Below are 25,071 nucleotides of genomic sequence, written 5' to 3' on the forward strand. Positions count from 1 at the left end.
TTCTCCCCCTTTCGAGTTACCTTCTCACCTGAAGAGGGGGTCTGGCTAACCTTCTGCTTTCCTCTGTGACCTTGAGGTCTACCACAACTGATGAGCGCAGGGTGGGCTGGTCTCACGTGCGCGAATGAGCAAATCTGTCAGTTTTGGTTCTCTCCACTCATCACTTTTTCCAGTCTTCAGCTGAATTCTCCACATTTCCACATCAGTTTGCAATTTCATTTCTTTTCTTTAAAAAAAAATCATCGTGAAAATTCACCAGAGTTTTCATCCAAATTTCTTACTGGGGCAGTATTCAGCTACGTACAGTCGTACATTGGAAGTTGAATGGAATCTGTTCCGGAAGTCCATTTGACTATTAAAATATTTGAAAACCAAAGCATGGCTTCTGATTGGCAGCAGAACATTACACTCCAAGACTGTTTCTCATTGCTCCTCTATAATCCCTTGTGCCCTTGGCATGTAGATTTTTGGCGCACCTGAAGGTGGGAGAGACCATGGACTGTAAACTCAAAAAGTTTGCTTCCTGCCACCTTTCAGACTTCACAAGTGACTTCCCCTTGAGTTGACTTTGACTCATACTAGGAGATACCTTTATGGGCATGATGAAGAGATTCAGTTTCAGGTACTGGGCTGATCCTGACAATAATGCCAAACCATGGCTTGCTGCTACATCAGTGCATCTCAAGGACTCCAATTCTCCCCTTTCCCTTTGCATGCAGTGATCCTCCCTTTCTGCACAGGGCAGCTGTAGTTTAATGTTTCATCAAAACTGGTAAACCATGGCTTGTTCTTGCCAAGCAGCTCAAGGCTAGGAAGCATGGTTAGGGCTCTCCTAATAGCGAAGGGATAATCAATAGGCATTGAGTAATCCTGAGTGTGCAGCTTGGCTTAGTAAGAACATAAGGAATGTGGAACAGAACTATTCTAAGTAGACTAGTATCCTTGGCAAGAAATCCTACCACTACTTGTGAGATGGTCCACCACAAATGGGCCAGTAGCTCAACGATGGGCCAAGCCCAACTTTCTGCTAATTCTTGTGACATGATTCTCTGTGGTGTCAGTGATCTTCCTCTTCGGCCCTGCAGAAGATAAGTACTTTCTGGAAAACCTCAGCCACATCACTCAAATGCATTTATTTAATGCGGTCTGCTTTATCTTTCTCTTTGTTCTTGAATGGAAGATTTCTAGATTAGGAGCTACACTGCTGAATGAGGTTGACTTTTAATTTGACTTTTAATTTTGCAGTGGACCTTGATCTTGTGTGTTCTGTGCAAACCACAAACAGGTTGGCCTAAAAATAGTTCAGGCAGCTGCAAAACTCTTCCCTTGTGACGTGCCCCACCCCCACGTCAAGCTGCCCTGTTTTCGATTCTTAAATAATGTCTGTTCACAGTTCTAAGCCTTGCGGTTTTTCTATTGCTTGCCGCATTTTCCTGAGTGACGCTTGTTGGAGCTGCTGAGCCATGCAGTTAAGAAATGTGAATTTTCACCATCGTCATCATCAATTAATATCATTGACATAAATTTCAACAGTGCTTTGAAAGTGAGTATCTCCATCCCACTTTGCATCTCTGTTGGAACTATTTTTTTTAATGTGGAATCATTTTTAAAGGTTGTATCCAGTTAAGGCCCCCTATGCACTACTGTTGAACAGCTCTTACCATCAAGAGGTTCTTCCTAATGTTCAGTTCCAAGTCTCTTTTCTTATAATCTGAATCCATTGGTTTGGGTCCTACCTGCTGGAGCAGCAGAAAGCAAGCTTGCTCCATGTGGCAGCCATTCAACTATTTGAAGATTGCTTCTCAGTCTTCTCTTCTCCAGGATCAAACCATGACACTTCTTCCACTTCCCTGCTGTGAAATTACCCCCTTTGATGTTCATATGCCAACCACCTTGAACACCGGTAGGCGACACTGCCCCTAGGTAAAAAAGGTAAAGGACCTTTGGATGGTTAAGTCCAGTCAAAGGTGACTATGGGGTTTCAATGCTTATCTCGCTTTAAGGCCTAGGGAGCCGGCGTTTGTCCACAGACAGTTTTCCGGGTCATGTGACCAGCATGACTAAACCACTTCTGGTGCAACAGAACCCTGTGACAGAAACCAGAGTGCACGGAAGCGCTGTTTACCTTCCTGCTGCAGGGGTACCTATTTATCTACTTGCACTGGAGTGCTTTAGGTTGGCAGGAACTGGGACAGAGCAACGGGAGCTCACTCCATCGCACGCGGGGATTCAAACCACCAACCTTCTGATCGGCAAGCCCAAGAGGCTCAGTGGTTTAGACCACCTTTGCCCCTAGAAAGCAGCCAAGTGGTAGGACCATCATACTAAATCACTCTGTGGGCTCTTAGCCTATTGCTTCATCTGCTCAGGTTTCTCAGACTTCTGCCATGAAACTGAATGGTGGAAGGTTTAAGACAGTATACAGTAAAGATGTGGGTGGTGCTGTGGGTTAAAACACAGAGCCTAGGGCTTACCGATCAGAAGGTCGGCGGTTTGAATCCCTGAGATGGGGTGAGCTCCCATTGCTCGGTCCCTGCTCCTGCCAACCTAGCAGTTCAAAAGCACAAAAGTGCAAGTAGATAAATAGGTACCGCTCCGGCGGGAAGGTAAATGGTGTTTCCGCGCGCTGCTCTGGTTTGCCAGAAGCGGCTTAGTCATGCTGGCCACTTGACCTGGAAGCTGTACGCCCGCTCCCTCGGCCAATAAAGCGAGATGAGCATCACAACCCCAGAGTTGGCCACGACTGGACCTAATGGTCAGGGGTCCCTTTACCTTTACCTTTATTTTACACAGAGCATAGTGAAATTCCAGAACAGGAGGCAGTAATGGACACCAACGTGGGTGGCCTTAAAGGAGGACCAGACACATTCATGGAGGAAAAGGCCTATTGATAGCCACTGGCCATAATGGCTATGCTCTGTCTCCTCAGCTGGAGGCAGAAATGCTTTTGAACACCAGTTCCTGGAAACCACAGGAGTGGCAGGTGCTCTTCTGCTTGGTGCTGCTTGCGGGTTACCCACAGGCATCAGGCCGCAACTTTGAGAACAGGATGCTGGACTAGATGGGCCATTGGCCTGATCCTGCAGACTCTTAGGTTCTTAGGCTAATCTATTGCAGCTTCCATTCTTCTTCTCAAAAGGAATTAAAGTTTGTCCTCTTTTTTTCAAATTCTCTCCGGTGTTAAAACTTTTCTAAATGTCATGAAATGCACAAGGCAGACTCTGATGTGCATTGTGATGTTTCACGTGGCCAGCACTGTCTCAGCTCAGCTTGCAATTCCTTAGACGTTCTTTGAACCGAGAGCAAGCCCCTCTGCTCCAAACTATTTCTGGTTTCAAGCTTAAGCTAAAGTCAGCAACAGCCCAAACCAGACATGCAATCATTCCTTCCTGGGTTTTTCTGAGGGGGCTAAAACCCAGAACTGTATTGGTGTCTTGCTCCTCAAAGCGCCAACTTAAACACATTAAAAAGAAAAAGGAAAACAAGTAACTGGATTGTTGCTAGCTTATTTTTTTATTGGCCCATAGCCCACTTAGAGAGAGTTCTTAGTTCTGAATGCTGTTAAATGCCTGTCAGAGAAGTAATTGAAACATTTTCCCTGTGTACTAAAATGACACTTCCCTTTCAGTGCAGATGTTTATCTTGGCTACCAAAGAACAAACTTAGTCAAGTCACTGTGGGGTTTACAGTAAAGCATGGAGGAAGGCTGCCCTTGATTTTGGCCTGTTCCACCTTTTGTTCCTACTTCTGATTTCTCTTATTATCTCCATGCAGATTATGTTTGCACATGTTTATTAGGCTAGCAATTGGCCCAGATAGGTATACAGGAAGCTGCCTTGAACCAAGTCAGAACAGTGGCTCATTTACCTCAGTATTGTCTACACTGACTGGCAGTGTCTACACTAGAATTTCAGACAGGGGTCTCTCTCTCCCAATTCTACCTGGAGATAGGTAACGGTAAAGGTAAAGACCCCTGGATGATTAAGTCCAGTCAAAGGCAACTGTAGGGTTGTGGCACTCATCTCGCTGCCAGGCTAAGGGAGCCGGCATTTGTCCACAGACAGCTTTCCGGGTCATGTGGCCAGCATAACTAAATTGCTTCTGATGCAACGGGACACCGTGATGGAAACCAGAGTGCACGGAAATGCCATCTACCTTCCCGCCACAGTGGTACCTATTTATCTACTAGCACTGGTGTGCTTTCAAACTGCTAGGTTGGCAGGAGCTGGGACAGAGCAACAGGAGCTCACCCCGTTGCGGGGATTCGAACCACCAACCTTCCGATCGGCAAGCCCAAGAGGCTCAGTGGTTTAGACCACAGCACCACCTGGAGACACCAGGGACTGAACCTGGGATTTCTCCATGCAAAGCAGTGCTCTGCTACTGAGCTGCAGTCCTTCTTCCAAGGCAAGGCGGAATCAAGAGAGAAGCAGGAGTGTGTTCATCACCTTTCTGTGAAATGGCTCCTGATTGGCTCTCTAAGGTCTCAGACAGGGAGTCCTACATGGAGATACCAGGGATTGAACTTGGAACCTGAAGTTCTACCACTGAGCTGCTGGGTTTCTAGGTTTTTGGCAGTGGCAGGTTGGGTGTGGGTGGGACAACCAGTTAGAAGCCTCTTGGGCATGTAATTAGGGTGGATTTGATTTAAATCCAATCAATTTAAATCACTAGTCAGTAAGACTTGATTTAATTTTTTTTCTTTTTTACAGAAAGACTCATTTTTGCTGGTATAAACTTAATATTTACAACCAGTTGAAGGTTTCATTTTTGGAATAATAAATTTTCAGAGTAGTTTTTACAGTTATATGCAAAATTACTGATTTGGTTATACTATTAGAAATACAGAGACAGAAAATTATGAAATTATTGTGAGGTTTAATACGCTGTTTGTATTTGGACAACTTTTCTGCTGGACTTTATTGGAAGGAGAAAAATAATCATTTCCTTAATAACAATTTATTTAACTCAAACAATAACTCAATAGCGTATGTATCCATGTTTGTTAACTGATGTGGTTAAACAATTTTTTTTTAGACTGAGTTTTAGCACATGTGAAACACTTAAAGCAAATCCTTATTTCCTGATGAATAGCTTTTGGACTATAATGTAACTTAAATAGAAAACTAGAAAGATTCCCCCCCCCCCAACTTAAATTTTAAAAATCTAATTTTATTTTTTTAAAAAAAACAAAACCATTGATTTTTATCGACCCTGCATGTAATACGGTAAATCTCTTCTTCTCATACCCTCTGTTCTGCATATTGCGCCGTCAACTATTTCTGAACCATCGTTTCTAACAGCATGAAACTCATACGCACAAGATACTCCAGAGTACCTTTTTGTGGCCTTGTTGTGCCCATAAGAAACAGAAGCCTGTGGAGTCACTTTTTCCCCACACAGCTGCGCACTTTGATGCCTTTCAGCAGAGTTATTGATTTCAAGGTGTTGTACTGACCACTTCTATGTTGACTCCTGCATTAGGAAGCTTTGGCGCCAGTGATGAGTTTGCCGCAGAGCCCAAGGCCACTTCATTCCCATGCTGCTGTGGTCGCCTGGTCAGTGGCGGCACAGATCAGCTCCCGCATTAATCTGCCAGCACATCCACATGGTTGGCCCTGAAATCCTGTGTATAATGCCGTCTGGAGAGAACACCAACTTTTCTCCAAATCAAAGCCCCTGGGTTTCAGCTTAGAGCAGGGTTTCCCAAACTTGGGTTATGTTCGGACTACAATTCCCATCATCGCTGACCACTGGTCCTGCTAACCGGGGATGATGGGAGTTGTAGTCCCAAAACAGCTAGAGACCCAGGTTTGAGAAACTCTGGCTTAAAGGTTGTTGGAACCAGTTGCCTGGGCTCTGGACGCTGTCATGATGAACTCCTATGCTTCAAGATTCACCATGACACCACCATGGCTGAAATACTAGTTATACCTTGGGTCACACATTAGTTCTGCCCAAGGGTGAACTAGGAATGGATTTGCTATCTCCTAGGCCCCTAATCAGTGTCTCACCCTTTCCTGAGGAGCTCACGGTAAAGGTAAAGGGACCCCTGACCATTAGGTCCAGTCATGACCAACTCTGGGGTTGCAACACGCATCTCGCTTTATTGGCCAAGGGAGCTGGCGTACAGCTTCCGGGTCATGTGGCCAGCATCACTAAGCCGCTTCTGGTGAACCAGAGCAGCGCACGGAAATGCCATTTACCTTCCTGCCAGAGCGGTACCTATTTATCTACTTGCACTCTGACGTGCTTTCGAACTGCTAGGTGGGCAGGAGCAGGGACCGAGCAACAGGAGCTCACCCAGTCGCCGGGATTCGAACCACCGACCTTCTGATCGGCAAGTTTAACCCACAGGGTTACAGATCTCAGGATAGTGATGGCCAAACTCAAGCTTTCTCTCCACTCAAGACCTATTTTCTCTCTTGATCTCTGCAGGTGTCCTCACTACCGTACACCCCCCAGAATCAGAGCAAGTGCCACAATCCAAGCACGGAGCGATATGATGAAGCCACCCGTAAATGTTGCAGCTTGTGCCCTCCAGGTAATGTGTTTGCAGTCAGTCCTAAACGTTAAGCTGATGCATTCATCCAGCTCATGGGCATCTGAATAGGAAATGGGTGTGTTGATGGAGTTTGTCCACTAGGGCTAATGGAGCCCCATCAAGCTCAGCCTCAATCTCCTCTGAGCCCAACTGCTCTTATTTATTATAGCAAGTCCAGGAAGTGGCCCTGTCTGTCAGCTTCCTCCTCCATAGTCTCAGTGTTGCCCTTGCAGGAAGGAGGAAGAGGAGCGGGAGGCAGGCAAAGCTGCAGTTAGTTGTCTCTGCCCGTCATTTCTTCTGGCTCCAGCACTTGTTGATCTCCCTGCAGTCTGTCCCAGTGGGCACCAGCCACCACTGGCCCTCTCCCTGTACAATATGAAGAAACTCCAGGTGTCAGGCAGCAGGAGAACCAACCCCCATGGAAGTTTGCCAGGAACTTATAAGACAAGGAAAAGTCCTTACCACTTTCTTTCTATTCAATATTTACAGAGAGAGGCTTGAGAATGCAGCCTCTTCAAATAGTGGTGTTGTCCTGAGTAAATCTCCTCCCCCCTTTTCTTCCACGTCCTTTTTTTAAAAAAAATAGTTTTTATTAAAAAATTCAACATAACAAATCAAAAACATATCATCTTCATTCCCCCGCCATTTCCCCCCTCCCCGAAAAAAACCCTCCTTCCCACCCCCTATCCCGCAGACTTCCCTCAGTTCCTCTCCCTGGTTTTTCAACACGTATTATTCTCTGCATAGTATAAAATTGTAAAAAACCTTAAATAATCTATCTATTATGTTAACAATAATAAATTTGCGTATGTTTATTCAAAACCTGCCAAGGAGTCCCATTCATTTTGTTGTTTAAAGTAATTTGTAAAAAGTTCCCATTCTTCTTTAAAGCCACAGTTGTCCTTGTCTCGCAGTTTGTATGTCAGTTTCACCAGTTCTGCATAGTCCATCAATTTCCCTTGCCACTGTGCTTTTGTGCCTTTTCTTCCACTTCCTCATTCATCAACAGCACACACACACACATCCTTTACGGTTGCCACTTAGTGCCATCTGTCTCCGTGTTCTTTGCTCTCCTACTTTTAAGGTTCGCCAGGTTCTGGGAGATGGTGGATCTGGAATGCTTTCTAGTGATAACATGTCAGCCAGCTGCTCCTGCTCTGTCTCCTTCTCCTCCTCCTCTCCCATTATTTCCCAAATTTCCCCCTCATCTTCCTCCGAGCTGTGACCTCCCGCAAACCCCTGTTGTAATTCTGAACTGTCTTCTTCTTCTCTGGAAGGGTCCGGCTGGGGAGGCGGTCTCCACCATTCCTCCTCCTCTGCCCAGTCCCTAACATCAGGGGAACTCTTCCATCCAGCTGTTCTCTCCCCTGCCACCCCAGTTTTTCAAAACTCCGGGCCATGTGCACTCTACAACAGAAGCAAGTCTTTGCCCTCCCCTCCCCCAGTTGCCAAAATTTGGCTGAACAAGCAGGAAACCAGCGCGCAGGGGAAGAGAGCGAGCTTCGCAAAGTGGTGAATGTCAAGCAAATTAGCTGGGTTTCCTGTGTTGCAGGGGAGTCAGTGACCAGAAGTATGTCTTCCAGAAAGCTCTCAAAGGAGAACTCAAAAGAGAAGTTAAAGGGCAAAGCCTCCTGTTTACAGTGAGCTTTTGCCATATGAACGTTCCCTTAACCCAGAAAAACAAAAAAAAAACAAAAGGAAGTGTGATTTTTATAAATGCATGTATGGCAAAGTCTGAGAGCCATCGCATATTGAAAAAATATGCTACACTGATCGCTAAAGGCGTCTATTAAATGCATACTGATCTACAGAACGTAAGAAGCTTGCCCTATTCTGAGCTGCAGTATTGAGCCATGTTACAGGCAGTACTGTCTGTGCCAGCCTCATTCATCCCAGAGGATCTCCGTAAGTTCTGGACTACAATTCCCATCAGGAAAGTATAGTTTTCAGTCAGTTTGCTACATAGCACAGGCACCCCAAGAAAACCTTGCAGCCCGGGAAAGACCCAGCCTCCTCATCGATTCCATATAGAGAATTCAACCAAATAGCAACTAATATTTGCTTCAGTGCTTGTCTCAGTGACCTTCTCTACAATGCAACAGATTATTTTAGGGGCTACAGGGAAGGCTGTCTTAGAAGTAAGGGTGCCGCAGCCCCTAGTATCAGCTGCCCAAAGCCAATGTCTCACTCTCCCTAGTGGTGGAGCCAGCCCTGATACAGAGCTCAAAAACAGTGGTGTTTTTCACAGTGTGTTGCAGTCTTTTTGGATTCTGGGGCGCACGGCTTCTAATTCCAATCCACTGATGTAATGTTTTCAAGTGAATCCTGAATCAACTGACTTGACTGTACCCTGGGGGGGGGGTTTACATTCATTTAAAACTGAATTTATTCAGCCTTCTTAGTAATTTTTATTTTATTTTAAGAAAAGCTTGCAAAGTGGCTTTCGCTGTGTTAGAACAATGCTGCATAAACATTAAAAGTGGCTCTAGCCCTCTTATCCTTAACCCCCATTAAAATGAAACGGAAATAGAAGGGGCAGCAGTGGTGGAAAAAGCGTGATCTAGCAAATGCTCAGAACAGATCCAGCCCTTTTAGGGTCTCCATGCTGACTGTCGACAGGTTCTAGGCAGAGGTCCCTCGTCAAATTATTTACTGTTTTAATCCATAAAGGTACAACCACCATCAAAATATAATAGCAGCAAAATAAGCCAATAGCAGTAACGAAGAGAAAATTATAAGACTACCAAGAGTATATTTCGAGTAGTATTGCACATGTATATCTGGGATATATTGTTTAGAATGCACTCTTGTTGAGTCTGTTGTATTTCTGGAGTTTTAATTAGGATTGCATTCAATGTTAATCCTGCTCAGAGTAGGTGCATTGAAATTACTGGGCATGGCTAACTTAGCTGCATTAATTTCTGTGGCTGTACTCTGGGTAGAACTTAGTCGGCTACATTGCCCGCTACAGTCAAGAGTCTTCATCTATTTTCAGTTATAGCAGATTGTTACATGAGCAACGGCTAATAAATATCTAGCAATTTCCCTCTAATCTGCTAGGACCAGACCTTTGACATAACCAAACAGAATGACCAGGCAGAGGTCCTTATAACTGGAAGTGCCACAGATTGAATTTGGGACCTTCTGCATGCAAAGATGATGCCCTGTTGCAGAGCACATCACTGCATCTCCATACCTTCTGTGTTGCCCTCCATCATTTAAAGACTTGGTCCATGGTGATTTTTCAGACTTTGAATGCAATAGCATTGCTAGCCCAGTGCAGCCTGGCAAAGCACCTATAGGGTTTTTTGAGGTGGTGGTGTACCTTTTGTTAGAAGCTTCCTCCTGGTTTGATGTTCAATTGCATCTCAATAAAACCATGCCTGTTTTCTGCTAGGGAGTGGGGCATTGAGGTCAATTTATTAGTTTCCCGAACTGTTGTTCTAAAAAGTGCAACTGTGACATTACAAAACTGCACGCATAAAAATTCAAAATTCAGAAATGAATTGTTGTTTGGGTTGTGAATAGGAAATTAATTACCAACCCCCCCCCCCCCAATGTAATAGGAACTTACTATTCCTATAAGAATTAAGAAATGCCTTTGAGCAAACAGAACTGATTGCAGCCCCTGAAGCCTCAAGAAAGAATCTTCTAATCAAAGGTACAGGAGGGCTTTACTGGAATGTTGTAGGAGAATCTTGACAAAGGACTATGCCAAGTGATATTTGGAGGCCCCCTTTTTAATTCTTCTTACAGTGGAATTAAAACCATTTCTGTTGCTAGCCTCATCCTCTGACAAATATATTTCCCTTGTTTGCATTGCAGGTTCCCGCGTGCTTGAAAAGTGCACTGAGAACACTGATACGAAGTGCGGAGCGTGCAGTGAGGGGACGTATACAGATGTCTGGAGCGCAGCTGGACTCTGTTTCAGCTGTTCACCATCGTGCAAAACAGGTATGTTGAGCTCACTGGAGCTTGCTAGCCTGAATGTGAAGGCCCTGGAGGTGGAAGGTGATAATGCAACACAAGTCCCTTATGCTTATGGGGCCCCCTTCCAGGCACCATTTTTATCATGCATTTGTGGTGATTTGCAGCCATGATGGTATTGGGGCAGTTAGAAGCAAACCCGCTTTCAATACTGTTTGTGCCTGCAAAAGTTTTAGATCAGACATACTGCTTGATTTCCAATTGGCACACATCCTGTAACTTCCTGCTTCAAGTCCTGTAACTTTTCATACCATAAAAGCCATTTCTCTGATTAGGAGAATAGGAAGCTACCTTATTAAGAGTCAGACTAATGGTCCTTCTAGCTCAGAATTCTCTATTGAGTGGCACCAGCAGCTCGGGGGGGGGGATATTCCCAGTCCAAACTGGAGAGGCTGTGGGTTGAACATGTTACATTTTGCACACAAACCATGTGCTCTATTACTGAGCTACGGTCCCTTCACTTAAATATCAAGTAAGATTTCAGCCTTCATGGTCCTCAATTGAATGATTATTGCTATTATTAAATTCATATACCACTTACATGCCAAATCGACTTCTAAGTGGATTGTTGTTGACATCTGCCTGCCTCAAGAGACAATGGAGTGTGCCTCTGGGGGTGAAGTCAAACTGCTGTGTTAGCAGCACTGATGTGACCTCCCCAGGCCACAAGCCTAGGCAGTGTGTATGGAGGTCCTGGGCTGCCCAAATGACAAGACCCCTGTCTCGGCCTCACCGATGTGGTCCAAAGGAAAGCAGAGCAATACTTTTGGCACCATTCAACCATCTTAGGGACTCTACTCTGGGTTTACCCCTTGGCCTTTATTTCTTACAAAGATATCCCTCAAGGTAACAGAGGTTTAGGATCAGAGTTTTCCTCCTCCTAGATGGGCTACCTTCCCAGGTTGATAAGCCCCATCTGCCCCTCACTTCCCTCTACAGTATGTCCAGAAACCGCCTTCTTGACCATTGGACCCAGTATTGGTTGTGTCTGCTCAATCTGTCGGAGCCTGTCTTCACGTGCAGGGGAAATCCCTAACTCACTGAGGGTTTAAGACCCCTCAGCTACCCTCCCCTGGTTTAGCTAGCCAATCGAAGCCGTTCACAGGGTGTGGCTGCTGCCACATGCTGACAGCTTCTAGGAGCTACAATTTTAAAATATCCGCACATAATGAAAATACATAATATTACCCAATACTGCCCACTACTAAAGTATAAAATGAAACAAACCTGTTTTTAAAAAATAACAATTCCAACAGTTACAGTAGTTTGATTGAAAAGTTCAGGGGAAAGCTTGTCTGAACACATGTCTCTTCAAGAGCCGGTGGAATGCCAATACTGATGAGAAGAAGAGTTTGGATTTGATATTCTGCTTTATCACTACCCTAAGGAGTCTTAAAGCGGCTAACATTCTCCTTTCCCTTCCTCCCCCACAACAAACACTCCATGAGGTGAGTGGGGCTGAGAGACTTCAGAGAAGTGTGACTAGCCCAAGGTCACCCAGCAGCTGCATGTGGAGGAGCGGGGAAGCGAACCCGGTTCACCAGATTACGAGTCCACTGTTCTTAACCACTACACCAAGGCCTCTCATATTTCAGCAGGGATATATTTAGTACAGCAAATTGCCTTATACCAAGTCAGCCCAGTGGTCCATCTATCTAGACATTGCCTCCACTGACTGAAAGTGGCTTGCTAGGATTTCAGACAGGGGTCTCTCTCAGCCCTATTTGGAGATACCAGGAATAGAACCTGTAACCTTCTGCATGCAAAACAGAGGCTCCATTACTGAGCTAGGGAAAGATACAAGGGCCTCCATAGAGCCTATAAAATGCCACTTCCTGTCTCCCACCAAATTAAGTCAAATCCTGTAATCCCTACAAGAGGACTGTCCCTCTCGCCCACCACCTCCTCCCCAATCTCCAGGCATTTGAGTACAGTGGTACCTCAGGTTAAGTACTTAATTCCTTCCGGAGGTCCGTTCTTAGCCTGAAACTGTTCTTAACCTGAAGCACCACTTTAGCTAATGGGGCCTCCTGCTGCCGCTGAACCACTGCTGCACAATTTCTGTTCTCATCCTGAAGCAAAGTTCTTAACCCGAGGTACTATTTCTGGGTTAGTGGAGTCTGTAACCTGAAGCTTATGTAACCCGAGGTGCCACTGTATTGGCTTCTTACAGCAAGGACTTGGGTTTCTGCCATTCTACAGCCCCCTAATGTCTTATATTTCCCCCCTGAAATTAGGATTGGTTCAAACAAGGGAGTGCACTCGGATGCAAGACAGATCATGCCAGTGTCCTCCTCATCACTTCTGCCACCTGGCCTATTCAGGCACCTGCATATGGTGCAAGTTATACCAGCAATGCCAAAAAGGCTTTGGAGTTGCAAAACAAGGTAAATCTTTACTTTCTTCTCCCTAGGGGACAAATGGTGATGGTAGAGAAACAAAAACAAGGGTCTTCTGGTATCTCAAAGCAGCAGGTGGGGGACCTCAGGCCAACAGCAGAGTGCAACCCCCTAGACCTCTCAAAATGGCCTTCAAACCCCTCCTTGGGCCACGTCCCTCACCAGCCCTGCTCTGCACCCTCCTCAAGGGCTTTTGCCTGGCTGGAATCTGTCCCTATTAGTGTTATTGGTGCATGTGGTCCTCCAATTTATCATCGCAACAGCCCTGTGAGAGAGGTTAGGCAAAGCACTGGGGTCATGTCCACCCAGAAAGCTTCATGGCTGGGCGTGGATTTGAACCCTGGTCTCCTGGGTTGCAGTCCAACACTCTAACCTGGATGGAGAATGGAGAGGCATGTGTGGGAACTTCTGGCTTCGGTGTGACTCGAGATAGGAAATTGATGGTCTTTGGGGACTACATCTGCTGCCAGCCCCAACCAGCAAGGCCGATGGCCAGAGCCTCTGGTTGTTCCCAGAGTTGGTGAGACTCATTTGACGGCATTGAGAAAATACCTTTAAGTGTCATTTTCCCGGTCCTGTGGAATACCCCGCCACTAGAGATTCAGCAAGTGCCTTCTGGGCCAAATGCCTGCTGAAAACTTTTATTTCGCCAGGCCTATTCAGGCAATTAAGAGTACATTCCCCAACCCGATGGTCTACTGATGTTTGTTTTAAAAATTTCTTTTTGCTTTTAATTTTTTATGATTTATGGTTTTTTGGGGGGTTGGTTGTACGGTTTGTGATTTTTTTATATTGTTGTAAACTGCTGTGATTTTGTGTGTGTGTGTATATAAATATATATGTGTGTGTGTGTGTGTATATATATGTGTGTGTGTGTGTGTGTGTGTGTGTATAAAAGAATATATATAATATTTGATACAGAGATATTTGAATATGTTTATAAACAAATAAATGATGTGGGTTATAGGCCAGCAACTTCATTCATATATATATACATATACATATATACATATACATATATATGCAGGTTTTGGTGTCCTCGGGTGTCTTCCCGTGTAAAAGTTGGGGTGTCTAGGCGACGTTTCGACGAGGTCTCACTCGTCATCTTCAGGCTGGTGCTTTCGGCTTCTTGTTACTGGAACAGAGCAGGATCTCAGTGTTTGAGTTTCTATAAATACTGTTGAGGGGGTGTGGTGTATAGCCTCCAATGTTCTGGGCAGAGAGGAAGTTCCCAGGCTAGTGTGCCTTTTCTTCTTTTGTTCCTTAATTACTTGAGGGATATCTTGAGTGATTTCTTGAGTGATATCCTGAGTACCACTTAGGTGGGTCATTAGGTGTGGATTAGTTGCTAAAGGATATCACTCAAGAAATCACTCAAGATATCCCTCAAGTAATTAAGGAACAAAAGAAGAAAAGGCACACTAGCCTGGGAACTTCCTCTCTGCCCAGAACATTGGAGGCTATACACCACACCCCCTCAACAGTATTTATAGAAACTCAAACACTGAGATCCTGCTCTGTTCCAGTAACAAGAAGCCGAAAGCACCAGCCTGAAGATGACGAGTGAGACCTCGTCGAAACGTCGCCTAGACACCCCAACTTTTACACGGGAAGACACCCGAGGACACCAAAACCTGCATTCCTGTACCCGTGAAAATCTACGAAAGCAAATACATATATATATATATATATATATATATATATATATATATATATATATATATATAATATTTGATACAGATATATTTGAATGTTTATAAATAAATAAATGATGTGGGTTATAGGCCAGCAACTTCTCAAAGGGCTTCCCCATCCCTGCATGAAATATACCGGGGGTAAACTCTCTTGCTGTACCCACATGACCTAAAACCTTCTGACCTACTTTCTGTAAAACTGAACCTGGGACCTTCTGCATGCAAAGCAGATTCTCTGCCCCTGAGCTATGGCTCTTCCATAGCTCAATTCCTGAAAGGCAATCAAGGCAGATACAGAGAGAGGCAGGTAGCAAGTCAGGTAGGAATGAGGCGCCAGGAAGCCAAGGAAGCAGAGCCAGAGCAGGCTGGGAACACGAAAGAGTGCAATCTCTGACCTGCATGTTGTAGGAGGTTTTGTTGTTCTGCAAAGTTCACTGGCAGGAAGGGGAAGTTTACACAGGGACGGGAAAGGGCAGTGGCCGATAATGCAGGGAGAGATTTGGAGCGTGGCAAAGAGCCAGTAAAACTTCTGTGCGGCTCAGGCAAAGAAATGATAAACTTCACACACACAAAATATTTGGGAAGCTTATAGGTTACTTTGCAACACCCAAAGTGTCCAAAAAGAGTTCTTAGGCACCGCCGCAACTGTAGTCGTGCAGGATCTCTCCTGAATTAGGCCTCTGGGTGCCAGTTGCTGGCAGCTGCAGGTGGGCAGTGTGCTGTTGTAGAATCATAGAACTGTCAAGTTGGAAGGGATCCCAAGGGGTCATTTAGTCCAACCCGCTGCATCACAGTTCGAGAATCCCCGACAGATGTCTGTCCAACCTCTGTTTAAAACCCTTCAGCGAAGAAGTGGTATTGCAGCGCTTTTAAATAAGTTGTATCCAACTAAGTCCTACTCAAAGTAAAAGGTAAAGGGACCCATGTCCATTAGGTCCAGTCGTGACTGACTCTGGGGTTGCGGCGCTCGTCTCGCTTTATTGGCCGAGGGAGCTGGTGTACAACTTCCGGGTCATGTGGCCAGCATGACTAAGCTGCTTCTGGCAAACCAGAGCAGCACACGGAAACGCCGTTTACCTTCCCGCCGGAGTGGTACCTATTTATCTACTTGCACTTTGACGTGCTTTTGAACTGCTAGGTTGGCAGGAGTAGGGAGCGAGCAACGGGAGCTCACCCCGTCGCAGGGATTCGAACCGCCAACCTTCTGATCGGCAAGTCCTAGGCTCTGTGGTTTAACCCTCAGCGCCACCCGCGTCCCACTGAAATCAATTAAGTTCATCAGATCTGTTTATTTCAATTGGTCTGCTCTGAGTACAACTGACACAGGGGGAACAACTGAAATGTACAGGTTCTATTCCTCTCATTGCTTTATTTTAGGTGACAAATTAGGCTGCTCCCCACTTTCCTGCGCTTATCCCAGGCTCTAGAACATCTAAGGAGAGACCATCACTTCTGAGGCGGGGTCTGTTCCCCTGTAAGGCAGTCCGTGTCGCCTGGAAGCTCTTCCTACTGTTTTGTCAAAGTTTCCTTTTTTATAATTTGAACTGCCATGGGTGCTTCCCTCTGGAGCAACGGAAGACCCATTTGCTCCATCATCTAAGTTGCACCCCTCAAATATCCAAACATGGACCATCATCTTTAAACAGTTGTGGCTTCCTCCCTCCGCCCCTACCACAAATTCTGGGTGCCTGTAGTTTGTTAAGTGTGCTGAGAGTTATTAGGAGATTTCTCACACAGAGCTGCAAATCCCCAGATTCCCTATGAAGAGGGATTGATTGTTAAACCACTCTGGGAGGGGAATTGGTGTGTGTGTGTGTCTCCTAACAACTCTCAGAACCCTTAACAAACTACAGCTCCCAGAATTCTTTGGGGGAAGCCATGACAGTAGCATAGCTGTCAACATTTCCCCCTTTTTAAGGGAAATTCCCTTATTCCGAATAGGATTTCTCCCAAGAAAAGGGAAAAGTTGACAGCTATGGACAGTAAGGGTCAAAGTGCTTCAAATGTGTGGTGTGAATGTGGCTTTTATCTCATGTATCAACTTCTACAAATGCTAGAAACTCTGTCTGTTGAATATGTGGGAAATAATTGTGTACAGCTGAAGAAGCATTAAGATAAATTCAACAGTGTAAATAAGTTTTGATGGACGTAATAATGGAATACTGAATGGTATAGTTTTTTGTAAAATATGCGGGGATTTATGATATGCGAAATGAACTGTGGAAAGAGAAGAAGCGAAGTCACTGATATCTTAAGGATGTAAAAATGAGTACTTTAAATTGTAAAACAGAAAATTTAATAAAAATTCTGTATATATAAAAGAAACTCTCTCTCTCTCTTTAAAAAGAGAGCTGGGAACCTGGGAACTATGGTTCCTCTGGGAGGTCAACTTCAAAGCATCTGGGTCTGGGATTCTGAGCCATTTTCCGCTCTCATGTTTCTGTGGACGTGACTAACCAGAACGCTTTGAAAATGCCTGTTTGTTTGTTTGTAGGCACAGAAAATAGGGATGTGGAATGTGTGCCCTGCGGTCCAGGCACATTTTCAGATGTGGAGTCCCACAGCGCCTCCTGCAGGCCTCACAGGATGTAAGTTGCCCCATCTCTCCACCAAATATGCAGATACACAGGTGGCAGCCTTGCAAAGGATGCTAGCAGTCCTGCTTCTTCCTTTAAAGTTGAAGCGGGTTTTCGTGGTGATGGAGTACACAGACTTGAACCTTAATTACTGGCAATGCAAAACCCAAGTGATCTTTAAGAATAGACGCACACAAACACATTCCTCTATAACCAGGCCTTTGGCTGAATAAACATTATATGGTCTTTTTAATGTGTTTGTTTTTAGCTTTTTAAAATGTATTTTGAGTTCTTGTTTTGTGTTTTTATGTTGTGAACTGCCCAGTGATCCATGGATGAAGGGTGATACACAGATTTTAATCATAATAATTCCAGGTTTGGGAAGACTGGGTCCTGGGATGTTCTGCATGCAAAACAGCTGCTGTACCAGTGACCTTAGTCCTCATTAGTTGCTGCCTTAAAGTTTAGTATTAAGTATTTTAAAAATATTAGCTGTGGTTCCAGAGGGTTGGATAAGATGATCCTTTGGGTGCCTTCCAATTCTACAATTCTCCCCCCCCCCCGAAATAATTTTTATTTGATTTTACAAATGTAGAATTATAACAATACAAAATACAAATCCATGTGTAGAGATTTCTCCGAATCTCTAGACTTCCCACCTTCCCATCCATGAGTCCTATTATCAAAAAATATTATCAACTGCATATTATTTCATCATCCAAATTTTATGTCTCTCCATTTTGTCCATAGTATTTTCTGCATTACAAGTGTTATTGCAATCCTGATAATGTTTTCATCTGCTTACAGTGGTCTATCAAGTAAATTATACATTTTTCCCATTCTTTATTAAAGTTCTGGTCCTCTTGGTTCCTGAGCTTTCCGGACAGTTTTGCCATTTCAGCATAATCCAGCAGCTTAGTTTGCCATTCTTCTCTGCAATTCTGCAATTCTATGATTGGTTTAACTGTCATAAGCGTACACTTTCCTGGTTCTTGCTGGATTTTTCACTTTCCTTCTCCCATTTATTTTTTTTTGATCCTCACAGTTGTGAATCAGAAATCACTCCTGGAAACAGCACCCATGATGCAGTTTGCAGCGATCTCAGTGCGCCCATGGGCACCGTGGCAACTCTTCTGCACACCACAGTCACTGCAAAGAGTCCTTTGGTCACCAGGAGTCCGACAGCGAGGACGCAGGAGGTTCGGCAACAGCCTACGGCAGACATGTCTCAAATTGCTGGTGAGCATTGTGGGGGGCGGGGGAATTAACTTAACTTCTAGGCAGTGTGGGACGCAGGTGGCGCTGTGGGTTAAACCACAGAGCCTAGGACCTGCCGATCAGAAGGTCAGTGGTTTGAATCCCCGCTACGGAGTGAGCTCCCGTTGCTCGGTCCCTGCTCCTGCCAACCTAGCAGTTCGAAAGCATGAAGTGCAAGTAGATAAATAGGTACCGCTGTGGCGGGAAGGTAAACGGCGTTTCTGTGTGCTGCTCTGGTTCACCAGAAGCGGCCTTGTCATGCTGGCCACATGACCCGGAAGCTATCTGTGGACAAACGCCGGCTCCCGCGGCCTATAGAGTGAGATGAGCGCACAACCCCAGCGTCTGTCACGACTGGACCTAATGGTCAGGGGTACCTTTACCTTTACCTAGGCAGTGTACAGAGTGAGCTGGGCTCATGTTCCTCTTTTAGAGAGGGGGACACAGCGCCACAGTGCCAGGTCTCAGGTTCAATATTCGCCATTTCCAGGCAGGGGTCGGGATGGACTCATTCGTTTGTAGTTTGTTCATAGTTTTTCGCCCACAAAGATAATCATGCTCAAAGCAGCTTGCATCAAAGGAATGCATCTCAACCATTGAGGGGGCCTGGATAACTCAGCTGGCTAGAGCATGGTGCTGATAGCACCAAGGTTGCAGGTTCGATACCTGCATGGGTCAGCTGCATATTCCTGCGTTGCAGGGGGTTGGACTAGTTGATCCTCAGGGCCTTGCCGACTCTACAATTCTATGTTTCTGTGTAATAACAGACTACCTAGGAAGGTGGTGGGTTCTCCTTTGATGGAGGTTTTTAAGCAGAGTTTGGAGGGTCATCTGTCAGGGATTCTAAAGCTGTGACTCCTACATTGCTGAGGGTTGGGCTAAATAACCCTTTGGATCCTTCCTTGGGAAGAATTAGCAGGAGGAAGCAAATAAAAAATAAATAAGGAAAGACTACAACACATTACAATTGCTACCCGGGGCAGAAAAATAACATTATATGGTCCGTCAAGGCCCTCATCAATTTTCAAATGGCCCATGAAGAAAAGAACAGGTTTGCAAACTTTGCCGTGTAGGACTTCTGACTCCATCCCTAAGGGTCCTCTTGGGTGTAAAGATCTGCAGAGGGGGCTCTCTTGGTAGTGCTGCCATGGTCAGGAATGTGGGGAAAGGTGGCCCAGGATGGGGGCCTTCTCTGTGGCAGCCCCTAAAGGCAGAACTCCTTCCCTACAGAGGTGCATCCAGCTTCTGCCATGTGTTACAGATGCGCCTCTTTGCTCTGCTCTTTCATTGTTAAGGTGTTTTGTTTTGGGGACCCATCACTTTTGTAGAAATCCAGAACCCCTGCTCTTGTTTTGGTTGGGACTGTTGTACATGGTTTCATAACCATTTGATTGCATAACTGCTTTTATAACTGTATTGCTGTAAACCTGCCCTGGGAAGGCTGGTTAGGAAATCGAAGAAATAAAAGATCACAGCTAGATAACACATGGTGGGTGCTTTGAGCACTTAGAAGTGCAGTAAAAAAACAACGTTAAGGGTTGCTACTACTACCACTATTATTATTATTATTATTATTACATGTCATCCACAACAGAACGACCAAAAAAAAGACATTTCACTCTGGCTAATTTTGAGGACCCAGATTTAGATCCTTCTTCCTTAAGTCCAGTCTAGGTTTGATAAGGTGGCATAAAATTCAATTTTGCCCATCATTTACATTGTTGAAACTGACTCCCCCCTCACCCAGTACACTTCAAAGTTTCCAGAAATGTGACATCTTAAAACCCTAGTGTTTTCCATATGCAAACTGGAAGCTTTGGAAGTTGTGTTTTTCTGGGTTTTGCATTGGGGTTCCTAGCACTGTCGTCATTTGTCTTCCCAGGTTTGGTGGCCGGAGTGGCGTGTGCCATCTTTGCACTGATCGGAGGGACTTGTGCCTGCTTTGTTCTGAGGAAAAAAGGTGAGATGTGTGAAGAACTGCTGAGGAAATACCGCAACTAAACCACATCATGGCTGCTGCATCCCTGTTAAGAGATCCTCAGACCCCCTGGTGGTCTCTTGCACTCAGAGCTCCCCCTGGTGGTGAACATATTCAAAGTCCTCCATTGTCCTCTCTTTCATTATAAGCCCCCATTCTGTTTGTTTTGTTTTGTATACAGCGGGTTCTCTCCTGTCTTCCATTATACAGTTCAACTCTTTATACCCCTAGTACAGTGTTCTCTCCTGCCTGTGTTTCCATTCCTCTCTGTTGCTGGCTTTGCAAGTGGCTGGACTAGACGATCGTTGGGGTACCTTCCAACTGTACAATCTTACGTCTCAGTGATCTTGCTAGAGTTTACTTACATAGCTTCGGAATACTCTGCCTGCCTGCTGCCCCAGCTTTCTCTCTTTCCCAACTTTCTGGAGGGGATAGTATTATATTTTTCTAAGCTGCAAGAGGTCTTAGCCGGAAATCAGAGAAAAGAATGAGATCGGAATCTTGGCTATGCTCCCAGCAGCAGTGAACATACCAGCTTCCAATAAATGACAACAGATGTTGCTGGACAGCTCCAGATTCTTGGAATTTGCAGCACAGAAAACCAGGCAGCCCAATGGATAAGAACAGATGTTCTCTTAGTAACTGTGCAACATGATAAAAGGATGCTCTATCCCCACGATACAAAACAAGTCTCAAAGATTTAAGTTGGGTAGGAACAGGAAAAAAATGTTTCTAAATATTATAAGAAAATAAAACACAACTTTAACGCAATGTGGAAACATAAGCATGCAGTCGAAACGGAGAAAATCACAAAGATAATACAATAGCAACAAATTTAGTCAAAGGCTTTTAGACCCAATTGGCCTCCTTCAGCGGTTAGGGGAGAATTACTATGCACAATTTGGTTAACATGAATGGGTCCAATAGGTTAGTTTTTCTAAATGATATGAACTGGCCATTCCTATATCTCTTTCTAGGCACATGCAATGCTAATTGGCATAGGTAGTTGAAGTATTCTGATAATTGTGTTTCAAGAGCTACACCTTTGGGGCATCTTCCAATGTATAGAGCTCCGATTGTCAGGTCCCCACCAGCGACCACAGGGGTGCTTGCAAAGTACTGTGTGGCTACATTGTGACATCAGGTGATTGTCAGGTGGGCAGCCCCAGCCCAACTGTCAAAGCTGCCCACAGGGGTTGGGGAAAGATGGATCTAGTTCCCTGTCCTTGTCCTGGTTTATAGCTAAAAGACGGGAAGAAATGAGAAGCCGAGAGAAACTGAAATTGACAAATCCATCCATTCCTCTGTGGGCTTTTGCAGGAACTAGTTTTGCATGAAGGGAGGTTAATTTGTAATTTGTGATTTTTCTCTTTTGCAGGCCACCTTTATGTACTGCCTTTTGCCAAGGAAAAACAGGTGAGTGACAGCCTCTCTATAATCTTGTATTTTCATCTCCAACTATACCAAGCATGGATGCTCCTCCCTGTGTGCCACAGACAGCATCTGTGGGCAACCCCAGTGCACCTCTGCAAATCCCCACTGCACCAGGTCACCGAGTCCATGAGGCACCCTCCATTTTAATTACCCATAAGGCCCCTGACATGGTGCTTCTCATATAGAACCATTTTAATGTCCCGTAATGCCTTGGAGCACTATCAAAACCTTCCTGAGGCAAATTTTTAAGAAGAAGAGAGTGGAGGTTATAGGAAGCTACCTTATACAAAGTCAGACCGTTAGGGTTGTGTCAAACATTGGTTCTTTTCAGAGTATGCCCATCGAACTAATGGAGATGACTAACTTTGGTCCTTTGGACCGTATGCAGTGAAGATTTGCAAGCAAGGGGATTTTTGCTTGCCCAACAAAACTTGCCTACCCCTTCCCTTTGCCGTCCCCAAATCTGCTTTGGTGAGTTGTGGAGAATCCCCATAACAGATTGAGGGAGGCACATAGGGAGATGGAGGGTAAACTCCACTGGGTATCCCAGCGTCCTTGCACCTGTGGATCTACTTCTATTAATGTCAGTGGGTCTACTCTGTATAAAGGTTGGACACAGTCCTTGGTCCATATAGCTCAGTATGGTCCAAGTCAGCCTTCTCCCAACCCCTTGGCCCTTCAAATCAAATTATATCCCCCCATCCCCCCACTGGGGTGTGGATCTCTCAACAACTGCCCAAGAATGCCAGCTCCTGATGCCTGGCCCTGTGAAATGCACTCTAGCTTCTGCAATGACTGTCTGGAGGTGAGTACTCTGCCTCCTAACACAAATGCCGGGGATGGTCATCAGCCCTCAGCTAAATATTAACTGTGACCTGCAGTTTGGGTTAGAGAACAGAACAGAACAGAACAGAACAGAATAGAATAGAATAGAATTTATTATTTATATCCCGCCCATCTGGCTGGGTTTTCCCAGTCACTCTGGGCGGCTTCCAACAAAGCATTAAAATACAGTAGTCTGTTAAACATTAAAAGCTTCCCTAAACAGTGCTGCCTTCAGATGTCTTCTAAAAATCTGGTAGTTGTTCTTCTCTTTGACATTGGTGGGAGGGTGTTCCACAGGGCGGGTGCCACTACCGAGAAGGCCCTCTGCCTGATTCCCTGTAACTTGGCTTCTTGCAGTGAGGGAACCGCCAGAAGGCCCTCGGTGCTGGACCTCAGTGTCCGGGTAGAATGATGAGGGTGGAGACGTTCCTTCAGGTATACTGGACCGAGGCTGCTTAGGGCTTTAAAGGTCAGCACCGACACTTTGAATTGTGCTCGGAAATGTAATGGGAGTATTCAGTGATAATACTTAGGCAAATGTGAATATAGATAATTACAACTCCTCTGCTCTGCATTGGAGGGTCGCTGACCTTTTTGTACCAGTGGGCACATTTCAAATGTTGAGTGTGTGTTGGAGGTGCCAACCGCAAAATGGCTGCCATGGTGTGGCGGGGCATAACACAAAAAGGCCGCCATTAGGGATCATGGCATAACATAAAATCAGAGAGACAACCACCCCCAACCCTTTTACGCAGAGACTTTATTCCTGAATAATTCAAGCTTCTTGTTTCATTGGATGCCTTTAATGTGCTGCTGGTCCTGCTTGTGGAGATAACATAATATTGATCTCTCTCTCACATACTGGTGCCGGCTAAACACAACAGGACTAAAAACAGATAAGGTGGCTACATCACGGCCACTCTCAATTCACATAAATTGTTTGAAAGGTACTTGCATGTTTTGCCTCATAACTTTCTGTTTAGGAGGACTTTTTTTTTAAATGAAAACTCAGTCAGGGGCACCTGCCGATGGTCAGTTACTTGAACACAAAGTTGGTGTGTCTCTGAAACCTCTGTCCTTCGTTGCTTTCTAGCCATTTTCGTGTCCCGAAAAAGCACCCACCAACTGGCATCAGGACACCAACGCTCTGCAGCAGGAGGAGCAGAATCTCCTTCAGGTCTCCGCCTCAAGCAGCGGGTCTTTAGATAGCCCACCGGCCTCTGAGAAAAGCAGTGGAGTCAGCAGTGAGGGTACTTTAAGCACCGACACAGAGAGGATTCAACAAAGATCTTCTCCATCAAATACCTGCGTGCATCACTCAAGTAAGGAACTCCCCTGAGCATGCTACTTGTACTCGTTTATTCCATTTATCAGTTGCCCAATAATAGTGTGCTTTAAATAGGTATATTGTTCAGTTACAAAAGAAAAGTACAAATATAGCAAGAAAGAAAACAAAGAAACAAAAATATAAAGCAGAAAGTGTCACGGCACGGAAGGACAAAAGTGCACAGGTCCAGTGCAGCTCCAAAGCGACAATAGAGTGTCCTCCTTACAAATAATAAAGATACAGTGGTACCTCGGGTTATGAACACCTTGGGTGACACACTCCGCTAACCCGGAAGTAGTACCTCAGGTTAAGACCTTTACCTCAGGATGAGAACAGAAACTGCACACCGGCGGCATGGCGGCAGCGGGAGGCCCCGTTAGCTAAAGTGGTACCTCAGGTTATGAACGGTTTCAGGTTAAGAATGGACCGCTGGAGCGAATTAAGTTCGTAACCAGAGGTACCACTGTATAGAAAAACAAAAGTGTTCTCCGCCTGTGAGTTCTATCATTATTGAGAATAAGGGTTCTATATAGTTTTAAACAAACCAGACTTTTGCATGTATGGCTGGCACTGAGTAACCACCATGTGCCTCAATATTTGTATAAGAAATAAAATCATGTTGTATATAATAAAAATGTTCATTCAAGCTCTGCCCTTTAGACACTTTTAGTCTGCGAACTATCTTTTCAATAAAGGTAATTTGTTAAACCCTAGAACACCAGCAATCCAAATTATTAACAAGACAGATAACTCCGCGCCCCAAACCATATTATAAACAGAACACAGAAGTTTTTCTGAATCTTAATTATTAGGATTTGGCAATGCAGTACAACCCTGGGCTGCTGTTATGAGGTGAAACAAGTTCTGCTTCTATGTACTGGTTCAAAAGCACCAGGTAGAAAGACGGAGTAATGGTTTGTGCAGCTATTGGAGCGATTTCAGCAAACACCTTCTTCCAAAATTCAGCCACCTTTCAGCCACCAAATTTCAGTCCCACCATATGTGCTTATATGTACCAACCACATGGCAGCCCCTCCAGCACAGTCAAGA

The 25,071-nt window shown here is 45.0% G+C and overlaps 1 protein-coding gene across 1 annotated transcript in view; it reads left to right on the forward strand.

The window, feature by feature from the left end:
- LOC309376989 (tumor necrosis factor receptor superfamily member 1B-like) overlaps positions 1-25,071 on the forward strand; it is a 40,384-nt gene that overhangs the window by 11,764 nt on the left and 3,549 nt on the right. The window contains exons 2-9 of the mRNA XM_081923952.1: positions 6,439-6,544; positions 10,370-10,498; positions 12,769-12,918; positions 17,119-17,212; positions 18,246-18,439; positions 20,340-20,417; positions 21,814-21,851; positions 23,788-24,016. Coding sequence (XP_081780078.1) covers positions 6,439-6,544; positions 10,370-10,498; positions 12,769-12,918; positions 17,119-17,212; positions 18,246-18,439; positions 20,340-20,417; positions 21,814-21,851; positions 23,788-24,016 — 1,018 coding nt within the window. The remainder of the gene's footprint in view (positions 1-6,438; positions 6,545-10,369; positions 10,499-12,768; positions 12,919-17,118; positions 17,213-18,245; positions 18,440-20,339; positions 20,418-21,813; positions 21,852-23,787; positions 24,017-25,071) is intronic.

Source organism: Podarcis melisellensis, assembly GCF_964234715.1.
Source record: "Podarcis melisellensis genome assembly, chromosome: 8".
NCBI classification, from domain to species: domain Eukaryota; kingdom Metazoa; phylum Chordata; class Lepidosauria; order Squamata; family Lacertidae; genus Podarcis; species Podarcis melisellensis.